Below are 23,024 nucleotides of genomic sequence, written 5' to 3' on the forward strand. Positions count from 1 at the left end.
TCAGAGCAGGTTAACTTCTGCTGCTTACTGCCTAAGAAGGTTCATTGCAAACATTGAGAAGTGGAGAAACAATGTAAGTTTCAACTCAGGCCAAGCTTAAAGCCAGAAGTCCAGATGAATGGCATAGTCCCGTGAACAAAAATTATGAAGCAAAAGCAGGTGCAGTATTCAAACGCCAAACTATTTTTGCCTCTGTGATGGGAGAGTGATAATACTTTGTCTGTTTGGAGAAGGCAGGGAAGGACCACCATGCTGCAGAGGAGGAAGAAATAAATCTGTATAATCTTCACATTAATCCCTCAGGTTTTGGGGGAGAACTGCTAATTTATGGTCCTGGACAAACCACATGGCTTACACAACCAGGTTATCTCAGATATTAGCTGTAGCTTATTCATGCTTATATGTGGCAATATACAGTAGCATGCCAGAAAAAAAGAGACTGTATTCTGACAAAAAGGTTCAGTTTTAACGTATACATGAACTGATTTCCATTAATATGTCAAGAATTGGAGACCCTTTCTGTATCAGAAGCTTGTATTAGTATCTGGTATGAAATGACTACCACCACTGCACCACGAGTAGAGTGAAGATACAAAGTTCCTTATAAAATTGTTTAACATTTGCCTTAGTGTTTAAAGGGGAAAGATCATCCTCCTCCCAAATACAGTAAAACAATAATGTATAGTGACAATAATGAAATTCTTTCACTTAGAACACAAATGGCAGGCATTATCACCCCTGTTGCAAGTGCCCTTCAGGGTGCAAAGTGCTAGAGCACAGATTCTATTGCAGTTAAACTGTGCTGACTCTTTGAGGCAGGAGGCCCTATATATTACACTGTTAGAGCTATAATTCTGATCACTATGTAACTTGCAGATGCAACATAAAGAGCTTGTGGAGTGAGAGTCCCATTGCAGAGCACCTGAATCCAGCCCTGGATTTGCAGAAGAGGCATGCACTTTGGATTAGGCAACGGGCAGATTTACTTCGTGAGTAACATGCAACCTTTCTGAACCTTTGAAGTGAAACCACCAGCTATCCAGATGAAAACAGTGACTCTGCTGAAGGAGGCCCTCACCTTTCTGATAAAGCTGGTAAAAGTAACTAGATCAAGTGTTAACCAAGAGTTTCATAACAGAAGATAGTAATTCATTAGGCAAGTATCTATATCTTTCCTAATTCTTAGACACTAGTTTTATAGAGAGTTTCAGATATTACAATTCAGTAAAGTCGTCATCAACCTTTAGCTCATTTAGCCATTGGCAGAAGTATGCTTAGCCCAATAAACCCTTTCTGCCCCCTTGAACTTCATAATTGCTATAAAAGCAATTATAGAAGAAATGGGTTCAAATTATGTCAAAACATGAGTGGACTATAAATTCCCTGATCTATCCAGTAAATAATTTTTTGTACTATTTAAGGGAAAAAGAAAAAAAAAACCAAAAAATAACCAAACCAAAACCCAGATGGAAACGCCACCATACTAATTTATCTCCATTTAGGTATGTATTAATCACTGTTAGACCACAGAAATTGGTAGCAGTAAGCCATTAAGGTGTAAATTCCGATGTCAAAACGAATTAGTACATTGGCAAAAACTCCTGTGAAAATCTAAATCAATAAAAACTGATGGAACCAGTCCACTCTTGCAGTATAAGTACATATCCAAGAAAGCTCTACAAGCAAAAGCAGACAGTCTATTTTGGTATTGTAATATTAATTAGTTGTAAAAAGATAGATGAAACCTCAGATTTTTCTACTCAAAAGTCAGCTTTCTGTTTCAAGCACTCTGGGGTCTAATTCTGATGTTTCATGCAGGCGGTAAGATAAATGTGCACAGTACCCTCCTTACACTCCCTTTCAGCTACCTCAGAATTTCTGGAGGGCAGCCAAAGCAGTGACTTCTGCCTTAGTTTGCAGACAGCTCCAAAGAGTGGCTCTGGGAGAGAAAGGTGAAGATTTGAACAGCGTTCCAAGACAGCCCAGCATCACACAGGTGTGCATACTTCTACTGAAACTGGCTGGGTCCATTGTTTTCAGTCTTGCTTTTCCAGGCAAGGACTCAGGAAACCACCCAGAAGGGCAAGGATTCTCACTGTGAAGGAAGAGATTTCTTCTGCACTTCCCCTTCCACATTTGTTTTTCTTCTTTTTCACTAAAGAGAAGAGTTGAGACTTGTTGGGGGCCTGGGCCATCCCTGATCAGTTGCAGTCTGAAGATACAGAATGAGAGAAGCTGTCCACAGCTGGATCTAAATGCTCTCTAACTATCTTCTGCCATAGACAGCCTTTAGGGGTCTCCACAGCAGGACACAAAACAGAGCACTCCAGACCTTACCCTGACACAGTTATTAGCTGAAGTGTGTGGAGGCATGTGGAAAGAGAAAACACATTCCCTGAACTGGAGCTGGTCCTGCCTCTCAGGCTGTCAGTAATGTTGGTCCTGCCAAGGCACTTGGCTGTTTCCATTCTTTATATTTCCCCTTTTGTCAACTATAGTAAAGATCTTTCCTCAGTATTGCTACACATCAGTGTTTGCAGCTATCTGCTTTGCTCCTCTGCCAGGATTTTATTACTCAGCAGCAGGAATGGCAGACCCAGACAAGAACCTGTATCTCTGCTACTCTGGTGCACAATCTGACACATTATACCATTGGTGCAACAAGAGAGCACAGCAGTGTGGTCTTATCAGGCCGCTGAGGCACAGATACACATGAATGAAAGGCAGGGTAGGTCGGGACAGCAATATCTTAAATCATGCCAGTAACACTTCAGTGAAAGATATCTGTTAAATAACTAAATTGATCACTCTGCTCTCCATATGTATTCATATTTACCCAAAGTAAATAGGATACACAAAATTATAATCCAAACATTACATCAGAAAGTCCTTAACTTATCCACCTTCCTATATTACTTTTATGAAAGCATTTGTTAGGGTTCTTTTTTACATTACAAACATTATTTTTGCAGTTTTCATTAACGAAAGTTAGTTGCATATGATGTCATGCTGACTATACACCATTCATTTGTTCATTAGGTTACTTTTACACAACTAGCTAAAGAAATACTAAGGAAGACTAAAAATGGGTTTCTCAGTCTTCCACTGGACATTTACATTTCTCTCTGCAAAGCAGAAAGCATACATCAGTAAACAATCTTCTATTATGGCAATAATGAATGACATAAAAGACAGTCTAAAATGAAGCCCAACTATAATTCAAGAACATACCAGCTCCAGGGGTTATACAGAAATCCAGACAATTTGGAGCAGGGAACCTGTGTTTCCACAGGAGGTATACAAAAAGTTGTGGCGGAGAGAAGGAAGGCACTTCATTTGTGGGACATCAATAGCAGCTGATTTGCTCTTGGGCTCAGTCACTGCTGTAAGTCTCCTTTCCACCTACACAAGCAAGAAGATTAAGACAGACACTGGCCTGCATTCTGGCAAGGAGAGACGACTTGTTTAAAGAACCACCCCTTGGTAAGATCTCTTTTTTTCCCTTGCCCCACCTCCCTGTACTTCAAACATTTTTAAGCCTTTAGAAATCTGAGTTCTGAAGAAACTGGTTTTTTTCTCCTTTATTTTTAATAGGTAATCAACTAACCTGAGAACAGAACCTTTATTAGCAAACTGAAGATCAGGGGGTTTTACTGAAGGTATTAGACACCATGCGATTTTTTGGCGTTTGTGCAGACTGAAGGCATTGCTTTAGTGTTGCTTTGGTTTCTTACTTCCCAACCTATTTTAATTGGCAATAAGTTAATGTTCCATAAATCTTTTCAGCCCGTAGTGGTAACAGCTAAATGGTATCACTGTCTTTATCTTGCCCCTCAAGATCCTCCATCTTATTTTCTTCCTTCGTCCTGTTGAGGAGGAGGAGGGAGAGAGTAGCCAAGTGGGCATCTAGCAGCCAAGCAAAGTCAACCCATCAGAGAATGCAAGATTAAAACACAGCCTTCAGGAAAAGGAGTCCCCTGCCCCCCTTGTGTGCTTTGTCTCTTCCTCTTGTTCAGTGTAACAATAAGATTGTCACTACCTGCCCTGAAAATCATCACCACCACTGCTATGTTTTTTGCCAGCAGTGACCAGAATCCAACATTCAGACTTCTTGTGTCTCTGATTACCTTAGGAATTAGCTTATCAAGGTCATTCCTTGTTTTCAGCCTCTATAGCTTCTCCTGTTTGACCTCAGTTTATGTTGAAATAATTACAGAACTCTTTAATGCCTGGGCACTGCCTAATAATTCAGCTGATTTAGATTTGTGTATAATTTATTAGTCACACAGAAAGAAAGGTGCAGCTAATTACTTCATTGAGTTTTCCCTGCAGATGGAATGACCTGTCTTCCTTTATTGTCTCCATGAAAATACTATTCTTGGACTATTTCTATTATAATTCTGTGTCATTTTAAGTCACTGATGGGTTTCTGTAGGATTTGTGGAATGAGTAGTTTCACAGGCAGAGAAACCAACAGATCAGGACACAAATCAGGAGGTTCAGATTCTAGCTCCATCTCAGCTATCCCTTTCAACAAATGATTATTGCTGCATTTTGTGATGAAACACCTTATTTCTTCAGGACTTCTGTGTTTAGTTTTGGGGTTTCTCTGGTTTAACTCTTGATTCTTCACAGTTAAATTGATTTATTTTTTTTAGTTTTTCCATAGTTTTATAAAGTTCCTGATTTTTTTCCATAAAATTTAATTTATATATTTGTAATTGAAAAAAAATCATTTACTTTTCTAACTCATACTCTTATCCATCATCTCCTTCATCTTTATTGTATATTTTTAAAATTGGTAGAGAAATGAGCTAGCACACAGAGAAGTCAGTACTTCTGATAAATTCGTGAAGTCTGGTAGAAGTCCTAAAGGCTCACACTTTTCCAGACAGAGCTAATATTCTGTCTGGAACAACTCCCAAAACAGGCATGTTTTAACAAGTACATTTATGATTAAGCTGAATTGTGAAATCAGAAGTACGTAGAACTGGAAGGCTCCTGACAGGGTTTAACTTTATTCAGAAAGGGAAACAAACACAAACAGGTGCAAAATCCTCCCAGAATTTCCTGAGGCACAGAAGTCCTATTTACAAAGAAGGAAGCCAGCCCTGCTGAACGGTGATCAGTTGTCCTTGTCTCCAGCCACAGGGAGTGTGATGGGCAGCTCCAGGGGTTTCAGAGGGCATGGCACTCCAGCAGCCTGCATGTTCCTCTGAGGTGGGGTTCTGGATGTCTGTCCAGGTGTTCTCAGCAGGGGTGGCCCCTGTGAGAAGAGGTCCGAGCAGCAGGGTGGGCATTTGCCAGCCAGCCAAGGTGAACCCATTCCATGTGGGCAGAGAGCAGTTCCTTTCCAGGCAGGCCATTGTCCCCAGAGCCCTGTCCACCTGGCCCACAGGACAGATAGAGCTGGAGATAGTTCCTTTCTTTTCCCGAAGTGTTTTCCAGCATATACATCACAAGGATAAGCCTGGGGTTTCATCTTTCCATTATAAAGCCATCCCAAGTGGCTGTACAAACAGACTATATGCCCCACAGGGCCTACTTGCCAAAGCATGGTATCCTTGCTGAGAGAGAAGGTAGGAAGAAAAAGCTTTTCCCATTAAAAATGCTTTCACCTTCACCTTGGAATGTGTAATACCAAACACATCAAATAGCTCTTCTGGAAGAGACTTATCTTTTCCTCATGATACAGTCAATATGAGACTGTTTCCTTGCCCTCTTCTCCAGAGTCCATCCTAGGCAAGCAAGAGAGGATATAAGCATTCCCATGCCATACTATAATCAGGACACTGTGAGCTGTATGACAGCCCACAGGCTTCAGAGCAGGCCGGACAAATTTATGGGCTGTAGCTATACCCAGAGTTATTAAATACAAAGGCAACACTTTTGGTTGTGGAAGTGCCTGAGCTAAATGGTAGAGAATGGAGAACATCTGCAGGGAGCACTAAGAGATGCACTCCATACTCATACCACTGCTGGGGATAGAATCCTAAGCTAGGTAGCCTGGTAAAGCTCTCCTTCAGCTCTTGTTATTGCCACTGTTCAACAAAATCTTTTCCAAATTTTACTGAAGCTAGATAAAAGTCCTAAGAAAGCAGTTTTCAAGTCCTTTGCATAGCCTTTCCCTCTTCCAGCAATAGTTACATGACTATTATGTCAATTTTCTGTTATCACATTCATACTTATCAAGCTTGCTTCAAAGGGAGAATTAATAGAACAAGTCCAGTTGTCTCCTGGCAACTCATTTGTGCAAAGGAAATATGTCTTTCTAACAAAGAGGTTCTGTGTAGATCAAATACATTTTTTGAAGTTCTGAAAAGCATTTGGGAAAAATATTACAGCACAGGAGAAACCTCTGCTAGTTGTATGACACTTCCTTTTGTTTTACAGGTCAGGATTGAATTATTCAGAAGGTATAGCTTCGGAAAACATTTAATCTACGTATTGGACTGCATAATAAAAATGTGACACCCAGAAATGATGGGTAGAAACTACTGTCTGTCTAGTTAAATAGTTGATTCTAACTGTCTTTCCTCTGTATCATTGTACTATGACATGGACCAAGATCAGAAAAGTTAGAATTTTTCTCATTTCACAACTGTAATTTTGTCAAAATGATATTTTTGGGAGTTTGAACTACTAATTGAACATGCACAGTCATAAAAAAATTTCAGAGGAAAGAATAAAAGTCTTATTTTTACCATTTTTTACCATTTTACCACTGCTCTTTTACTATTTCCTAGTTCTACATAAAATTCAGTTACTCACTCCATAATCAGATTACCCAGTTAGAAGATGTTGTGTTTCTATTAATTGCAGAAGAATAAAGAACACTGTGAATATTTTCAGGCTTCTAGAAGCACTGAAATGACCATAAAATGCTCAGACTTAAACAGTACATTGACACAGTGCTTCTAATGATTTTATATAATATCATTTTTCCTTTTTTTTTACTGTGAACTTCATAACTTTTCCAAAGATGCCTGGAAAATGAAGGAGGCTAAGAAAACTACCTTACCTCTGTTAAGATGCCGTGTGAACCAGCAGACAGAATCATAATAGGTTCTATACTTGAAAATTTGCATTCATTGCCATGACACCAAATCTAATTTTGTGATCAGTTTGGACAAGGACCTCTCTGCCACTGACTGCCCTCCCATCAGCTGTCCACTGCTAAAGCAAACACAAGTCGGCGTTACTTAACATAATTCTCAAAAGTGTAAGATAACAGTAGATGGAAGCTAAACCTTAATCTACCCACTCTCCTTTGTGATACCACATCTGAACAAAGTGATATATTTTGAAAAAACTCCTCAGGACTATTTATTTAGTGACTTATACTTTATTAGTTCTGTACATTTCTGGATGTTTTACTCAAGAGAAAAAAATTCAAAACACAGTTAAAATTTCTTAAGAAGTAGCATCATCATGATGCTAAAGAGCCTTTAGAGAGACCAGTATTTTTACTGCATAATTCCTCATCAAATATTTTGTCCTTCCCCATTATCTGTGTTTTGGTATGTTTTCTTTGCCAATAGAAGTTAATCTGAAGAAAGTTTTCAATGGTCTTTCTAATAACCAGAGAGAGTAATCTACAGTCTCACTTCAGAACCTTAACACAAAAAGCTGTTAACAAATGATCATAATAACAGATACAATTATTATCATTGCTAAGCACAAGGATCATTTTTGTATGTAGTTTCTTTATCTGGTTTTCCTATGATATCTTTTTAAGTTAAACATATTTTGAAGTAAAAAGGTTATAAAAATCATAAACACCAGGCTGGGAAAAGCCACAGTGGCTTTAAGTCAATCCATGGCTATTCTGTCTGAGGAACTGATAGAGCTGGACCTTTGGGATCATCAAATCTGTTGTTCGTTGTGAGCTGCATGATCATATGGATGCCATAGGTCAGGATCCACAGTAAAATTATAGATGTCACCAAGCCCATCCAAATTCCAGGAGTGAAGAAACCTGTACAGTCACTTGCATAGGAAAACTGGTTGTTTATAATGTTGAAGCCTTGAATCTGAAAATGAGAAAAGGCAGTAGAAGAGTGCAATTAAGCATAGTCCTTACTTTCAGGATATATTTGGTAATTACAAAACCCCACAGCTTTTAACTATCAATCATACCCTCTGCCCATTAAAAAAAGAGTGAGAACAAAATTTTCTGCATAACAATTTTCCAGATCTCCTTTTCACCCAGGAAATTAAAAATGTAGAATCCATTTCTTTGGTAAGCAGTAGGTTCCCCACTTCAGAAATTTGTATTACTTATAGAAGTAAAGTCCCAGAGGGGACGTATGGTCATTCTTCTGCATTCTCTGTATTCTGATTAGTATTCTGTATTCACATAATCAGTATTGTCAGTATGCACTGGTCATCAGCTCTATGACCACTTCAGAACCAGGAAACTCAAAGCACCCAAAGGCATGAGAGTTAAGGCTCCTCAGATCAGAGATTTGTTGAAATAGTCTGAGAGTTTTAGCTAAGATTTCCTTGACAGAGGAGATAGACAAAATTCCTAGAACCTACTTTAAAACACATCTAGTATGACCTTTTTTGGCTGAGAGTTAGCGAGAATTCAGGGCGAAAAATGTTGCAAAATCTTTCTTCCTCCCTCCTTGTAATTCAAAGACTCAAAACAGAAGGAAAGGCTTGCTTTACTGAGGTATGGCATATGTGTTGTCTATTAACTTATAAAACCTATATAAACTTTTCCAGCAGTTAGAAAAGTTTGTAATATCTCTGATTTGACTGAATTCACATTGTCTACCACTGACTGTCCTCTGACCATATTATTTTCCTCAAAAAAATCAACCAATTTGGAGATATGGTCTCTGTCTAGATGCCAATTGTACAAAAATACCAACAAACTGAATGCCTTTGAGACCAATGACTTCCTAGAAATTTTGTTCAAACCAATCAAAGGATTAGAAAACTATGAAGAAAGGGAAGACAATCCCCCCTCTACAAACATGCACATAATGGCAAAGGCACTGATTCCTTTAGAAGGAAGGGAACAAAAGGGATGGAAGAAGAGGAAGGAAAGAATTAATCTGATTCATTTTGATTCATTCTTAAATAATTTTATAAAGAAAAATTAAGACTGGGATTCTTATACATTTACAGAATCTATGAAATGGGTGTGTAAGGAAAGCACCAAATATCAAAAACCCACTGGTAAAGAAATGACATATTAAAAATTACTATTTTCCATAAAATATTATCAAATAAATTTTTTAAAGGATTATTTTATTTAAATCACTTCTCTCACCCAGCAATAAGCATGAAAGCAGAAGATCATGGATTTCTACTTTTATGTGTTCCCACATAATCCCAATAATCCCATGATTATTCTATGATTTACAATAAAATAAATGGAAAGCTTGAGTTTATGTGTGGTAATAAAAGAGTTTGTACTTCCTAGGGAAGGTGTTGGTACAAACCAAACAAATCTACCAGGCAACAAACACACCAGTAATTACACACTCTGGGTTTGTATTCAGGCATGGCTCAGGTCCCTAATGTTCATGTAATATGTGTGTTAAGAGCAATGTCTGTACCTTCCAGAATGGTGATTAGTAAAACTATGAGGAATTAAAGGCTCTTTAGATAATGTGGAGGTGAAGACAATTTTAGCAATTCAACCTTTTAGAAGAATCTTTCCAAGCCAAATCATGGTAGCTAACTCACAAAGACTGTCTGCTCTCACCAAAGGTACTCAGACTTCTGATTAAAGCAGGATTAGTGAACACAAGCTGCAGGGCTGGACAACTATTTGCACAGCTTTAGAGAATACATGACTGCAAAAACCTTTGCTTGTTAAGCCACTGCTTTGACCACCAGTGAGAATGTGAATAGGAGTTGTGAAATGTAGCCTGAAAGACTTATTGACAGTAAAAATGGACAGAAAGTGATGATTTATGTCATTTGTGTTCAAAAAAATGGATTGAAATTCTGGAAAACAATACACATTTCCTACCACATTTTCAAGGGCTCTCTGAAGTACTTAACAGGTATATTCAGTTTAGAAGGGCTTTGTCACTCCTGATTTAGAGCCAGAAATACTGAAATTTATTGTTTCAATTTTAGTGGTCTTATATATTTTTAAAACAGCATTATGCTTATTGAACCATCTAGGTGAAAGATTCAATTGTACATTCCTAAAATGCTATGTCTACTTTTAGGAAGGCAAGAAAGAATACGCTGGGTTATTTTATTGTTTTTCTGAAGCTTTATCATTTCTGTGGGGGTGTTAGACACCAGGCACAAAATGAGAATCTCAGCAGCATATATAGAAAAGTTAAAAATACTTACATGTAGTTCTCTAATATTTATGAATGTAGAAGTCTTTTGCATACAGGCCTTTGTCCAGTGGAAGTTTTGATTTTGGTGTTTATACCAGTCATTTTTCTTGATTATACAAGTCTGTATTTACTGTTAATTTTAAAATATTTTTGAATGTAGATTTCTCATCCTATGGCCTATGACAAAAACTTCAAGTAAAATATGCTGGGTTTATGGCTCTTACGTGCCCAACAAACTTCTAATTTTTGAACTTTGAGATATTTTAGCTACAAAGAATCAAAATATTCTTGACTTTGAAGTTTTGGGCAGTTTTTCATGGGTTTCAAAGTACTTCTGAACCCCGCATAGTAAAGAAAAGCAGTGTTTTTGCTGGCAGCCTCCTCTCTAACTTCATTGCCAAATATGAGATGCTCAAAAGCACGAAAGGTATCATGTTAGAACAACTATTCCTGTAGCAGCAACAACCAACCAAACCCCCACCAAACCCAGAGCAGTTTAGGTGCTCTGCAGAGGTCTGGTGACACCCAGGGCTGTGACCATGCCTAGCCAGCATCCCACAGAGCTTCTCTTACATGGCAGTGAGTGAGGCAGCTCCAGAACTGAAGTTAAAGGGCTGTACCTGTTCAACCTTGCTCAGGAACAAGTTGTGCAAGGCTTCCCTGTGCAGCTGGAATTGTCCCTCTGTTGCTGTGATTCAGCTTCCAGGACCCAGCGTTGCGAAGTGCAATTGTGCCAGTTTGATTGGCATTGGATCCTGGTTTCTAACTCATTGCGTTACATTGACATGAAAATCATGTTTCTCAGTTTCAGGAACAAAATTTTGTGCTGGCTGCAACTACTGAGCACATCCCACATGTGTTTTTCACCATGCAATAGAGTTTGGGGGTTTCTAAACCTTATGCAATAAGACTGATACAGAGATCACCTTTCAGTACATATCAGTGGAAGATACCTGGAAAAGTATGATCTAAGTCAGATAGAACCTGGAAATGAGCCCAGAATGGTCACTTTCTGTTTTCTCACACCACAGAAGAATACCAGACTGGGAGTTTTTGGGTTGTGTTCTATGTTTAGGATTTGATCAGAGAAAAAGCTCTTTCTCAAGAGGAACTAGAGTTTCTGTTGTCTGAACAGTGGAAGCAGCTGCAGTTCCAAATCAATAAGGAAGGTGAGAACCCACTACTTCTACTCTTAGTTAAGATCACAATGAAAGGATGCCTGCTAAGGTTGGAGCAAGGCCTATTTAAGCTTTAAGAAGGCAGTAATATCAGTGCATATAGAAACTAACAGGAAAGATAGGTGGTAAGTGTATACTAACCAACTAACAGGAAAGATAGGTGGTAAGTGTAATTTCATAGGTCATGTCCTTTCATATCTTACTGATGTGAAAGCCTAACTCCAAAGAGTTTACTAGGCAAAGTACAGTTGCATGAACTATGGTGTTTACAAGCCTTTACAAAAAAATAACATCATAAAGAATCTTCACAACATTGGTATGTATTACAACATTGTTTCTCAAAAAATGGTGAGACGTGATACTGGAATTTGTGAAAAATAAATCTAAGCACCAATGCTCTCCCTGTGAGATTTCCATTGCTTAAGCAGAAGTGTCAAGTCTGGAGTCAGGTTATTGGGATTTGGTTTGTTATCAAAATTATAAATACAATTATATCAGCATTTGTATCCAGTTATTGTGGGGTTAGCTCATGTTTGACAAATAGAGTACAGTTTGGAATTATTCCTATTATTTTAATGATCTCTTCCATCAAAGAGATCCCTTAGTGAAATATTGTTTTAAAATAGAAATGATGTTATGCTTCTCTTAAGTCAAGAGCAAAGCTCAAAGTAGTAAAAGTGAAATCATTTATACCTCACAGATGTAGTCTTAACTACTACTAAATAAGCAGAAAAGCTATGTGTCATTCAAAAAAAGCCCTCTGCTTTCCTTCTGGGTCATGCAGGAACTAGTACCATTCCTGATCAAAGTCCATGGCAAACCTCCCATTAAATCTAGTTGCACTGGGCTTTGTTTCTCTCTGCAGGAGTACAGACAGTCCATGTCTCCAAAACCAGCAGCCACACTAAGCTGTACTTTCCTAGGTAAACAAAGCACCAAGAAATCAAATAAAACTAAGTAAGCAGCATAAAGCCACCCACCTAAGAGCCCCCTGTTTCCAAGAGCAGCCCAATTCATTAAACAGGCATGAGGACTTAGCCATTCTTTGCCTGATTAGGCGCATTTGGTTTAATTGGGTTTTCTTTCTGTGGACAACTTCATAGTTTTGTTTTTCAAATCTGCGCTTTCATGTTTTCCTTGTTCAGCAACTGGCGTCTTGTTTACCCCTCTACTGAATAGCTCACCTAGGGGAACAGCTTTTCTTTTATGTTTTCCCTCTGGCTGGAATGAAAGTAAGGGCATTATGAATGTGTGTCATTCACCACCTACAATAGCAAGTAATAGTACTTGGAGTTATCTCTGAAATGGCAAAGCATACTCACTTGCAAATTGGAAATGAAAACATCCCAATTTTTTGCCTCATTGTTGGATGGATGTCTATCCAGCCTTGCAGGATAGAGATTGCTAGTTCCCACCAACTGACAATGAAATGAATACTCTGCAGGGGCAGAGATGCCAGAAACAATAAATTTAGCTAACTTGTCTCCATCTTGTACAATCTCAACTGAACCTAAAGTGGACCATCTTCTAGCCGAGACTTCATAGAACTTGTTGGTCATTAAAAACCTAGGAATACAACAGAGGACAAAAAGAAAAAGTCAACAGGTTAGAAGGAAAATATTAACATATATTTGATAAAGTAACAGATAAAGGCTCACTGTTGCTAGCTGCAAACATCACAGTTGATGATGACATGGGCTCCCATGTCATAAGATTGTTTCAAGTGAAGAAGTTCTGTGAATGTGTTTATTACTTACAGTTTCACCTCACAAGCACAGCTTTCTATAACTGTGGCAGGCAAGAAGCAAATGCAGTTTCATTCTTCAAGGGCCTCTGCCAGTCCTGTATTTCATCAGTTACCAACAGTTTATAATAAATGGAGGCGAAACTGAGAAAGTGTCAGTAAGATTGCAGTGGCTCTGAATAAACATTTTATGGGATTTTTGGAAAATTGTTTTTCTGATAGCTACAGGCATGATAGCCATTCTAATTTATCATCGCAATTCTTTCTTGGCTCAAGTGCCTAAATGGCCATTTCCTTTGCAAAGGTCTGAATTTGGTGTAGAAGACAGAGCTTTCTCTCACTGGTGGGTCAGGAGGGGTAGTCAGATCTAGTTTCACAATTTGAAGTAGGCTAGGCACAAAAAACTATTTTATAATTTTGAAAGCATCTGTGTATGTGTAGTATTGCAGCAGTTTATAATGATGTAATTTATGTTACTACCAATGCAGTCTGAACAGCTCCCAGCAGACATAACTGAGAACATCCAGACATCCAGAAGTACATTCTGATCCTTTACAGATCAGGACTATTTGCTACTCTTTATCAGTTTTTATAAGTTACTTTTAGGCATTCAAGCTATTTAATAAGGAAATTATAAACCTTTACCCTTACTGTACATTGTTTGATACTTTAACCCTACTTGGTTTATGCATGAGTATTTCTACATAGTTTGCTGATGATTTCTTTTGATTATTGGCAACCACAAAAGATTTAGAAGAGAAATTTATTTATCAATAAATAAGACTTTCTACAAAATGAAACATTCTAATATGTTTATCCATAATGAGTGACACTGTATGTTCACTTTAAAATTTGATGTAATAACTTAGATGCAATTATGATTGGTTCAAAAAAAAAGTATAGTCATCTTAAAAGAGGCACAATATAAACTTTTTTATGTTCTGTAGGGTATATGTACATAGAGAACATATTCTCTCTGTAGAATATTGCTTGTTTGTTCAAATTAGTTACTTTCAATATTGTGTCATCCACACAGCATAGAATCTAAGCACAAATGATGCTTTTAAAAAATATTTATTAATAATCAGTGGCTTTTGATTCAGGTAAGTTCAGAAATATCAAGAGTTTCAAAATGCTCAAAAGGAATTCCAGAATGCAGTGTCATTGAAGTGACAAAAGGATGTTTTGTCTTATGGCATTCTGCAAGCATCAGTGAAAAAGAAAAAAAAAATTCTATCCAGTCCACATTTGTAGATATATATATAGAAAATGTTCTATTCTTATACAGTTACAAAATTAAATTATTGCTAGAAGAAAGGAACCTTTTCCTGATGTACAGTACAATCTGAACAAAATTGCCCCAGTAGCAATGCTATAGGCACTATATTAGCACTGTACTGTGTTTATAACTAGCTGAAAGCCAGTTATAAACACAGAGAAGATGACTCAAATGTTTATGACAACCACAGAGGCTGGGTGTGGTCTGTACTTTTGCTCATAAGATGAGAAAAGTGGTAAAGAAGGAAATTCCTTTTAAACTGACCTTATGAACAGTTTTATAAGGCCATGCATGTGAGTACAGTCTAAAATGACTTTGAAGGAATGCTGTCTCTTCATATTACACCAAAGACTAAAATGTTGTGTTACTTGCAGATTTATGAGAATTAACATTCTAATTGGTTAACTACTTGATCACAGTTAACTTAGTAATGAAGGCTGTTGTCCTTAGCATTTTTCCAAACTAACAGTGAATAGCCTCCAACAAGCACACACTTAACTGATAATGGATGTAAATATAGTTCATGAAATTGTAAGAAAAAAAGGCATTCAAACAACAAAAAGCTGTAGAATTACTTAATTTAGTTTAACATTTTCTCAAATGAGTAGATAGTAAAATAGAGCACATTATAGCAAATTAATCATACAGAGCAGAGAGAGAACAAAGGTTTTATCTGCAGAACTGAAAGTACCTTGGCTTCTTAAGGAAATGTTACGTTTGTGTTAAACATTAGAGACAATTATGTACATTATGTACTTTATGTATGGTGGCACAAAAAATTCCTGGTCATGGAATTTTTTGTGCCAGATAACTGTACGAACTCTGAATGCCAGCACCACTGATTGTGTCTCATGTGGCTAATCATTACAAGCAGAGGTATTTCTGAAGCGGAAGGTAGCTAGAATTACTGTTTCAAATATTCAAAGAGAAAGACAACTGTTAAGCAAAAGACTTTAAAACACGTTTTTTGGGTCAGCTCTGTTCTGTTCTATACATGGAGCAACAAGAGCAGTCAAGTATGTATCAATGCAAGTTTGGAATACTAATGTTGTGCACTCCCATTCACTTTGACACTTTCCCAGAGAAAATGACAGACAAGTGCTTGAACAGTTGGATCAGTTTATGAGAGAACTGAGATCTTGCTTCTTCCAGCAAAGGACTACTGCCCACTGCTCCCACTCCTGCTGCAGCAGTAGCTTGCTTTCCTAACACTATCACAATAACACTCTACAGGCACTCCCTTACAGCTCATCTCCCAGTGCAAGTGCAGGAGGATGAGTGAGACTGGCTCTTGCTAGAGAGAGTGAGAGGGAGGTGCCAGCTGTGTGTGTGTGTGCACAGGATGCAGCAGCAGTGCAGCTGTCAGTGGAGGTGGGATGTGACCAGCTCTGACTGGGCATAGACTGGTGTTGATAAGGGGGGCAGCCTCTGGATCCTGCTCATGCTGCTGAAGTTAGAACCTACCTTATTGAAGAATAAACTGAGCTACTTGAACATGGTCCTCTCTGGAGTCACTTTCAAGAAATGCTATCCTACACTTAGTAAAAGGCCTTTACAGAGGCAAAAAGGGCAGTCATGGCTCTCAGCTCTGTTCCTTCCACCTCTCTGCCTGGCTTATATCCTGTTTGTTAGGCAGACCATGATCTTAGCAAGGTGTAATCTTGAAAAAGAAATCAAATCAAAATGAACCAGAGGGGAAAACAGAGGTTGCAACATATCTCCATGGATTTTAGAAGCTCTGACAAGAGACATGCTGAGATACACAAGGTGAATAAAGTGTTAGCGAATCATGAAAAAAGTCAATGGCTTGTTCTGGTTCTGTTCCATGGGTCTTATTATTTGCATTATACAGCATGCACTGCTATATTATGGTAGCTGACAGAGGCCTAAAATGACAGCATTGTCCCATCAAGTGACAATCCAGCAGAAAACTAAAAATAATCAAGTGAGTCATTAGAATTATTGTTAATTTATAAAGGCTCAGAGGTGTTATGGGTTGATACCAGCCAGCAGCCAAGCACACATTCAGCTGTTTGCTCACTCCCCATGTTCAACAGGACAGAAGGGAGAATAGAAAGAGCAAAAATGAGGAAACTTGTGGGTCAAGATGAAGACAGCTTAATAAGTTATGGGGATAGGGGAAAAAAACCAGTACAGAGACAGTCAGTCTCTATCTCCCACATATAGGCCAAGGCATAGTGAAGGTCCAAGAAATGATTACCCTGGAAGCTACTCCCTGCATTCTTCCTCTATTCCATTTTATATTTCTAGCACCTGTGTCATAAATAAAAATTGATCAATTTAGACATATTTGTGTTTATTTGCCCTGAAGGTCTATTAAAAACCTGGATCACACATGGCCCAATGGAATAAATCAAATTCTCCTGCAAAACACAGCCAGCCTGTGCTACTCTTATTTACTTGGCATGAAAACATCCAGGACCTTACCTGAGCTCTCTTTTCAAGTCCTCACCTATTGTAGACCCTGAGTTTCTTATTCCAGCTTCAAGGGCTGTTTATGCATTTTAGTATTTAGCTATAATGTGTTCAAGCAGAGGCACAGGTCAAGAAAGACTTTGTGACTATTTCTGCCTCTACTGTAACAGGCTCAAAGGATATAAATTTGTTTCCTGAAAAAGAAAGAAAACATGAACCATTCACCTTTTGTACTGGCATTTTCGTTTAAATTACAGTTTGTCTGCAGAATTGCTCCAAATTTCTTCTCTCCAGATGCAACTCAGATTCATAACTGCATTAAATTTTTCATCCAATAATTAATTAAAATGAAAAATTTTTAACAAACAGATTACTAAACATAATTCTAAATAATCTTCACTAAATCCATGTGTGCACTAACATCACATTTGATCTTCTGCCAGCTGCAGAAAAAAAAAATCTAAGATAAATGTTTCAACTGCCAAAGGATTTTGTTTCTATAGTAATATCTCAAGGTTTGAAACTTGCCATTGTACAGTTAAGTGAAGCCTGTTGACTACTAAAGGAAACAACACCTTTAAGATCCAGCTGTGAACTAGTTTTGAAGCACAGTGTCATGCTCTATAGGATGTATTGTGATTTGTACTATTTTTTTGGAACTGTAATTTTACTAGAAAAGATTATATGCTGAGGGTAGCCATATTCAGGACAAATGTAGGAAACAACCACACTCATTCATACAGAAAGAGATTACAGCAGACCAGCTAAGACTTGTGCTAGGATGTGCCAAGATGAAGAATGAGCAGTGTTTTGGAGGGCCTGTCTCTATCAGAGTGGGAGAGGAGCACTAAAGAGCAGACAGAAGAGCATCGGGGCAGCACCAGTGAAAATGATATTCAGGGACTTGTAGTAAAAGGAAAAACACAGCTTGGGTAGAATCTTGGTTTGAGATCAGTACCTTTTAAATGGCATCCAAGGAAAATATTTTTTAATTCCCCATGGTGTTTAAGGAAATACGTGTCTCTTTGATAATTTATATGACAGACCAAGGCATGCTTGACACCATCACCTAGGACAAGTCCCAAGGATCCTATACACAGCTAATTTCAATAGTCAAAAAAGTAAAAATACTGTACTAACAGCAATCTGATCTGTACAGTATGTTCTCTTACAAAGCTCTAGCTGGTTGAGGGAGAAGGGAGATACATGTCTGGTCTTTTGCCACCTGTCATGATCTCTAACACTGAATACAAGTGTCTCTATGCACTCTGAATACCACTCCAAACACATCACTGACTCTCCTTAAGACAAGTTCTTTTGGGATCCTTTTACCTTAACACAGAATGTCTCTCTTGCCACAGTAGAAGAGATGTGGTCTTGTCACCATGCATGGAGTAAAGACTTTAAAACTTTTTGCACCCCTCATTAACCACAAGCTAGCACTAACAGAGTGCACTGGAAATCCACATTAAGACTCAATACAGCCCTGGCCATGCAGGTAGACTTCAACCCCTCAAAGTTTTTCAAATCACAGTCAGATTTACCTGAGAGGACTGTGGAACAATCCTATTAGTAATACAGGAAGCTGCATATACCAGTACCTTATGGTATGGATGTTTGCCTACAATATTTTTTCAGAACTTTACCTGAGAATAATAATATATTTCCAGTATAAAGACTGTACTGTTGTTTTCCTCCATCATGACTCCTCAGAAGAGAAAGCAAATAATAAAGTAAAAAATATTTTCATTTAACTTCTCCCCTTTTTTTGTTCCTAGTTCCTTAACAGGCATTGTAAACCACAAAAGTAAAGGTCTATTTAAAATAAATCCTAAGTTACCTTATCTCTAGGCTGCTGATTCCATTCACTGGTCTTGTGTATTTTAATGACAGTCTAAGAATAAGAAACAGATTTTTAATGTTAGAGTAGTCAGCTTTAATTAGATCATTGTGACATTTCAATTTGAGGGATATATTGTAAATCAGTAGGCAATTACAAAAGTCATATAGCAAAGGTTCAGTACATAGAAAAATATGACTAAATATTTCTAGGGTTTTATTTACCCAAGAGCAGGTGCTTCAAAGTAAAGGAAAACAGAGATCATGTTTCATTAATGTACTTGTAGCTGAGTTACTACCTCGTAACTGGCAATACTCCCCTTTGAGGGAATGAAATTATAGTCTCATTAATGCCAGTGGAGATTTTTGTGATTGTGAGACCAGGCACAGGGAAACCTGTTTGGACCAAGTACAAACAAAACAAGGAAGTGGGGAACATGAGAAGAAAAAAATTGTGAAAATAATAGGCCTCATCTGAACAGTTTTTGTGGTCTTGTTTTAACTTCTTTCTTCTAAGAATAAATTTCTTTTTTATGTTTTGGATGCTTTAGAAGAAAACGATTAAAATAGCACTGATTTGACATAATATTTCTGAAATTTTTCTGAATTGCATGTATTATGAGATGAAATTTCTTATGCTACTCACGTTGTGTTGCTGTCTGTGCACTCAGAGGCAGAAATATCCACGTTCTGTGCTAAAAATGTTGCGTTTGTCAAATCTATTAAAACTGAATTGTTGGCTTTGAGGCTGAAATTACTAGCATAAAAAAGGATGCATGTATCATTTCCAATGGTTACATTCAGAGGAGGATATGATGAACTTTCTTCTTCCTCAGCAGCCATTAATTGTCGTCTTAATTCTGCCACCACATCAGTTCTTCTAGAAATCTGGAATAACAACACATTAACAATTCATCCCTTTGTAAGAGTCATTTCACTTGAATACAGACTTCACCATTCTGTACCATGAGCACCTGTTCCTCTTAAATCCTCAATCAACCTCAATAGTTGTTACTGTCTGTCTACTTGACCGGTGGTGTGGAGACTAAGGAGGCTCCCAAGGCCAGCTGTCCTCATGTGAAAATCAGCACCACTGATACTAGGCAAATGAATGTAAAACAATGTTGGTAGTGTTGCTTTAAGATAGTAGCATTCGTTTGTGCTAACAGACAGAAGAATTTTTTTCCCAGAAGAAAATACTGAAAGAAATCAGCTTTTTTTTTCCTGCAATAACATCATGAGAAAAGTTCAACTTGCTAGTTCAGGGACACTCTCCCCTTAAGTAACAGTAACTGTTTTTGCAGTCTTCATTTTAACAAGCATGAGAGCAGTCTACTAAAAGCTACAGCAAGCTTATTTTTAAACTTTTCTGATGGCTTCTGGAAAAAGACGACCTTCACTCATTTGGGTGAACATCAGCCTACAAGAGACACATCTGTTTTTAGGATATTTCCAGGAATTTAGGATATTTGCATGAATATTTAGGATATTTCCACGAATTCTGCTTAGTAGGTAAGGCTTTTAAAAAAGGTGCCCAGGGCATCCTTGGTAAAGCAGCCCCACAGATATCAACAGTTAAAGCAACTTTACCACACAACAAATTTATTCTCTTCTTATCTTACTCCTCACTTCTTACTCTATTCATATCTGGAATATTCCACCTATTTTTGATTCCCATGTCAGCTTTACAACCTTGTATGCTACAAGTGGCCTCTACCCTTGTATAACTTTAGGGTACAAGAAATGAAAGGCATCACAAAGGTTACAAGGATTACTGTAATTATGTGGAGCTATTGCCTGGAACTCCTTTTCATGGGTTTAAAGACAGCCAATGTTGTAACCAGTGTAAAACGACAGGTTTAATGACAGTCAGATTTTCCAGTCTGAAACAGAGACTATAATATCACTTTATCATCTCCCTGTGGAGAGGAGCCCCAGAAGATTTTGTCACCTGAACGGCTGCTCTGTAAACACTATTGGCCATCTGTTATTTACAGCTTGTCTTTGCAGGTACCTCATTATATCAATTAAGCAGAAAGGGCTGCTTTAAAACCCTTTGACTAAATGCTCCAGTGAAGAATGCAGTCTTCCCCTCCCATACATGCATACTTTATGAATTTCTTTTTAATTCAGAGTAGTGCCTTTTCAAATACATCAGAACAAGCATTATTTTAAATGAATACCATGTTCTTTAAAAGAAGAGGGTACAACAAAAGAAAATATTCAACTTTTGATATAAAACTTTAAATCTTTCCTTAGACTTTCCTGAAATGTAATCATTTTATTTCAAATTGAGAGGAAAAGCTGAAGTCTAAATTATATCCTGTCTAACTATTGACTTTACTATGTGGGCCCCATGTATCATCTAAAGAGGGCTTTAAAAACCACCTGCTAAGAGCTGAAAACAATGCTACATTGGATACTGTGACTGGGATAACTTTGGGGATTAGGTCAAAGTACCTTAAAATAAAAGGAAAGCTATTAAAATATAATCATAAGACTAAAGCTTTATTTCTATTGCTCTCTGAGCAGTCCTTTGCCATGAGGCTCTTAAATACAGATTCCCTTGTCTCTCTCAGAAAGCATATGACCCAAAAGAATGCAAGCCTGGAAAGAAGGGCTTTCAGTGGCAAAGAAATTCACTGGTTTGATAGGCATAGGCAGATCTATCAGGTCAATACACAGCTCCAAGGCTGGTGTCAATGGAAAAATTTTGCACTTGTTGACCATGGGATAGTTTACTCAACATGTGGTCCAGTGACACCTGACAGAATGTACCTGTCTCAGAGGGGAAGAGCTCTAGCCCAGGAGCCACTGGGGCTTGATGACAAAGCTTTAAATGAGTTTGGAAGGGGGAAAGGAACAAAACCAGGCTGTCCAGTGAAGAGCAATGAGATGGTGTGCCAAAACTTGGGGAAATGAGCATTAATGGGATCCCTCAATCTGCTTCCAACTCAGATATTCTGTGATTCTGTGAATTAAGCATGCTTGAAATCAGAGATATTTAAAAATTTAGTCTTCAGGCTGGAAGGAGGATCTCTGAAACAGCCCAGCCTGGGGCCCACTGAAGACCTGAGGACAGAAGCTGCTCCTTCCAGGGAACTGCAGTGGGAAGCTGAGAGCTTCCCCACTATGTCCCTGTTTCTCTGTTTAAGGAACATTTTCTTTTGTTGCTGCACAAACATGAGCTTACCAAATCAAAATCATTCTCAGATGTCATATATTTCATGCTAAACTATAAATTACAAGACATTTCCTTGACAAATGGATTATATTTATGCTGAAATACTGTAAATCAAATTAGATTACTTAGGAACAGTACATGGTGGAAGTGTTGCCAATCATTACACCATATTTAATTCTGTTGTTCAGTGTGCTCTTCTCCTTCAGCTAACTTGAACTGAGGGATGTGTGAATCACTGACTTATTCTCTGAATTTATCAATGGCATTTTTGATCCCAGTCATGCAGTGAACAACAGCAAGACCTGATTAAATAACGTACAGAAAAGAAAAACAAAGAACTTTGTTTTTTTTTTCCTAGACCTCAGTGGAATGTTGTAATTACTAACTGAACCTGCAATAGGTTGAAAGACTTCTTCCCTTTGATCTGTCTTTCAAGCCTCTCGATTCAGAATAATTTCTCTTGAAAACAAGAAAGGAAGCAGATCTGGGAACATTTTGATACACCAACATACAAATCTTTTTCAAAGCAAACAGACCTTACATACAAAATTACTTGTTTTGTTGTTGTTGCCACAGTTCTGTTGGCTCTTCCAACACAGAGTGGCTAGAGACAAGAAAAAAGATTTGGGGCCATTTTATACATTTGAAATTACACTTGAAAACAAATATAAATCAAACAGGTGAAAACACATATGAAAACCACACAAAATACTGTGAAAATGAAAATTTCATTTGCTGAAATGACAAATGGTAATGAACAACAGAAACAGACATTTTACACAGGTTACAACATGGGATTTCTGAATATCAGTTCAACAGACACTTGTGTCTTCTGTTTCAATCTTTTGTTTTTTGACTTCTTATTGCTACATTAAAGTGTGCACATCAAGAATAAGAAAACTGTCCTGGTGGTGCTTGCTGCTCCTTTTCATTTCTAACAGCATAGATTTATGACCACATCCTCTCTGTGGGATTGGTGCTCTTATTGAAAGGATATTTCTGTACTTTCAAGGAGGAAGGTTAGTAGGCAGAAGGGTCCATTCCCTTT

At 37.8% G+C, this 23,024-nt stretch overlaps 2 protein-coding genes across 6 annotated transcripts in view; both read right to left on the reverse strand.

The window, feature by feature from the left end:
• The window catches only part of SLC13A1 (solute carrier family 13 member 1), a 52,318-nt gene extending 48,947 nt beyond the window's left edge, over positions 1–3,371 (reverse strand). For 3 of the 5 annotated variants that reach the window (XM_077179018.1, XM_054631727.2, XM_077179014.1), the window contains exon 1: positions 3,232–3,371. The gene's annotated coding sequence lies outside the window, so the exon portion shown is untranslated. The remainder of the gene's footprint in view (positions 1–3,231) is intronic. The other 2 variants (XM_077179017.1, XM_077179016.1) reach the window with 1 other exon arrangement.
• A 3,954-nt stretch (positions 3,372–7,325) lies between these two features.
• The window catches only part of IQUB (IQ motif and ubiquitin domain containing), a 78,724-nt gene continuing 63,025 nt past the window's right edge, over positions 7,326–23,024 (reverse strand). Inside the window, exons 7-10 of the mRNA XM_054632066.2 lie at positions 19,439–19,680; positions 18,794–18,847; positions 12,817–13,060; positions 7,326–8,033 (exon numbers count right to left, since the gene is read on the reverse strand). Coding sequence (XP_054488041.2) covers positions 7,824–8,033; positions 12,817–13,060; positions 18,794–18,847; positions 19,439–19,680 — 750 coding nt within the window. The 3' untranslated portion in view covers positions 7,326–7,823. The remainder of the gene's footprint in view (positions 8,034–12,816; positions 13,061–18,793; positions 18,848–19,438; positions 19,681–23,024) is intronic.

Source organism: Agelaius phoeniceus, chromosome 5 (assembly GCF_051311805.1).
Source record: "Agelaius phoeniceus isolate bAgePho1 chromosome 5, bAgePho1.hap1, whole genome shotgun sequence".
Taxonomy (NCBI): Eukaryota; Metazoa; Chordata; class Aves; order Passeriformes; family Icteridae; genus Agelaius; species Agelaius phoeniceus.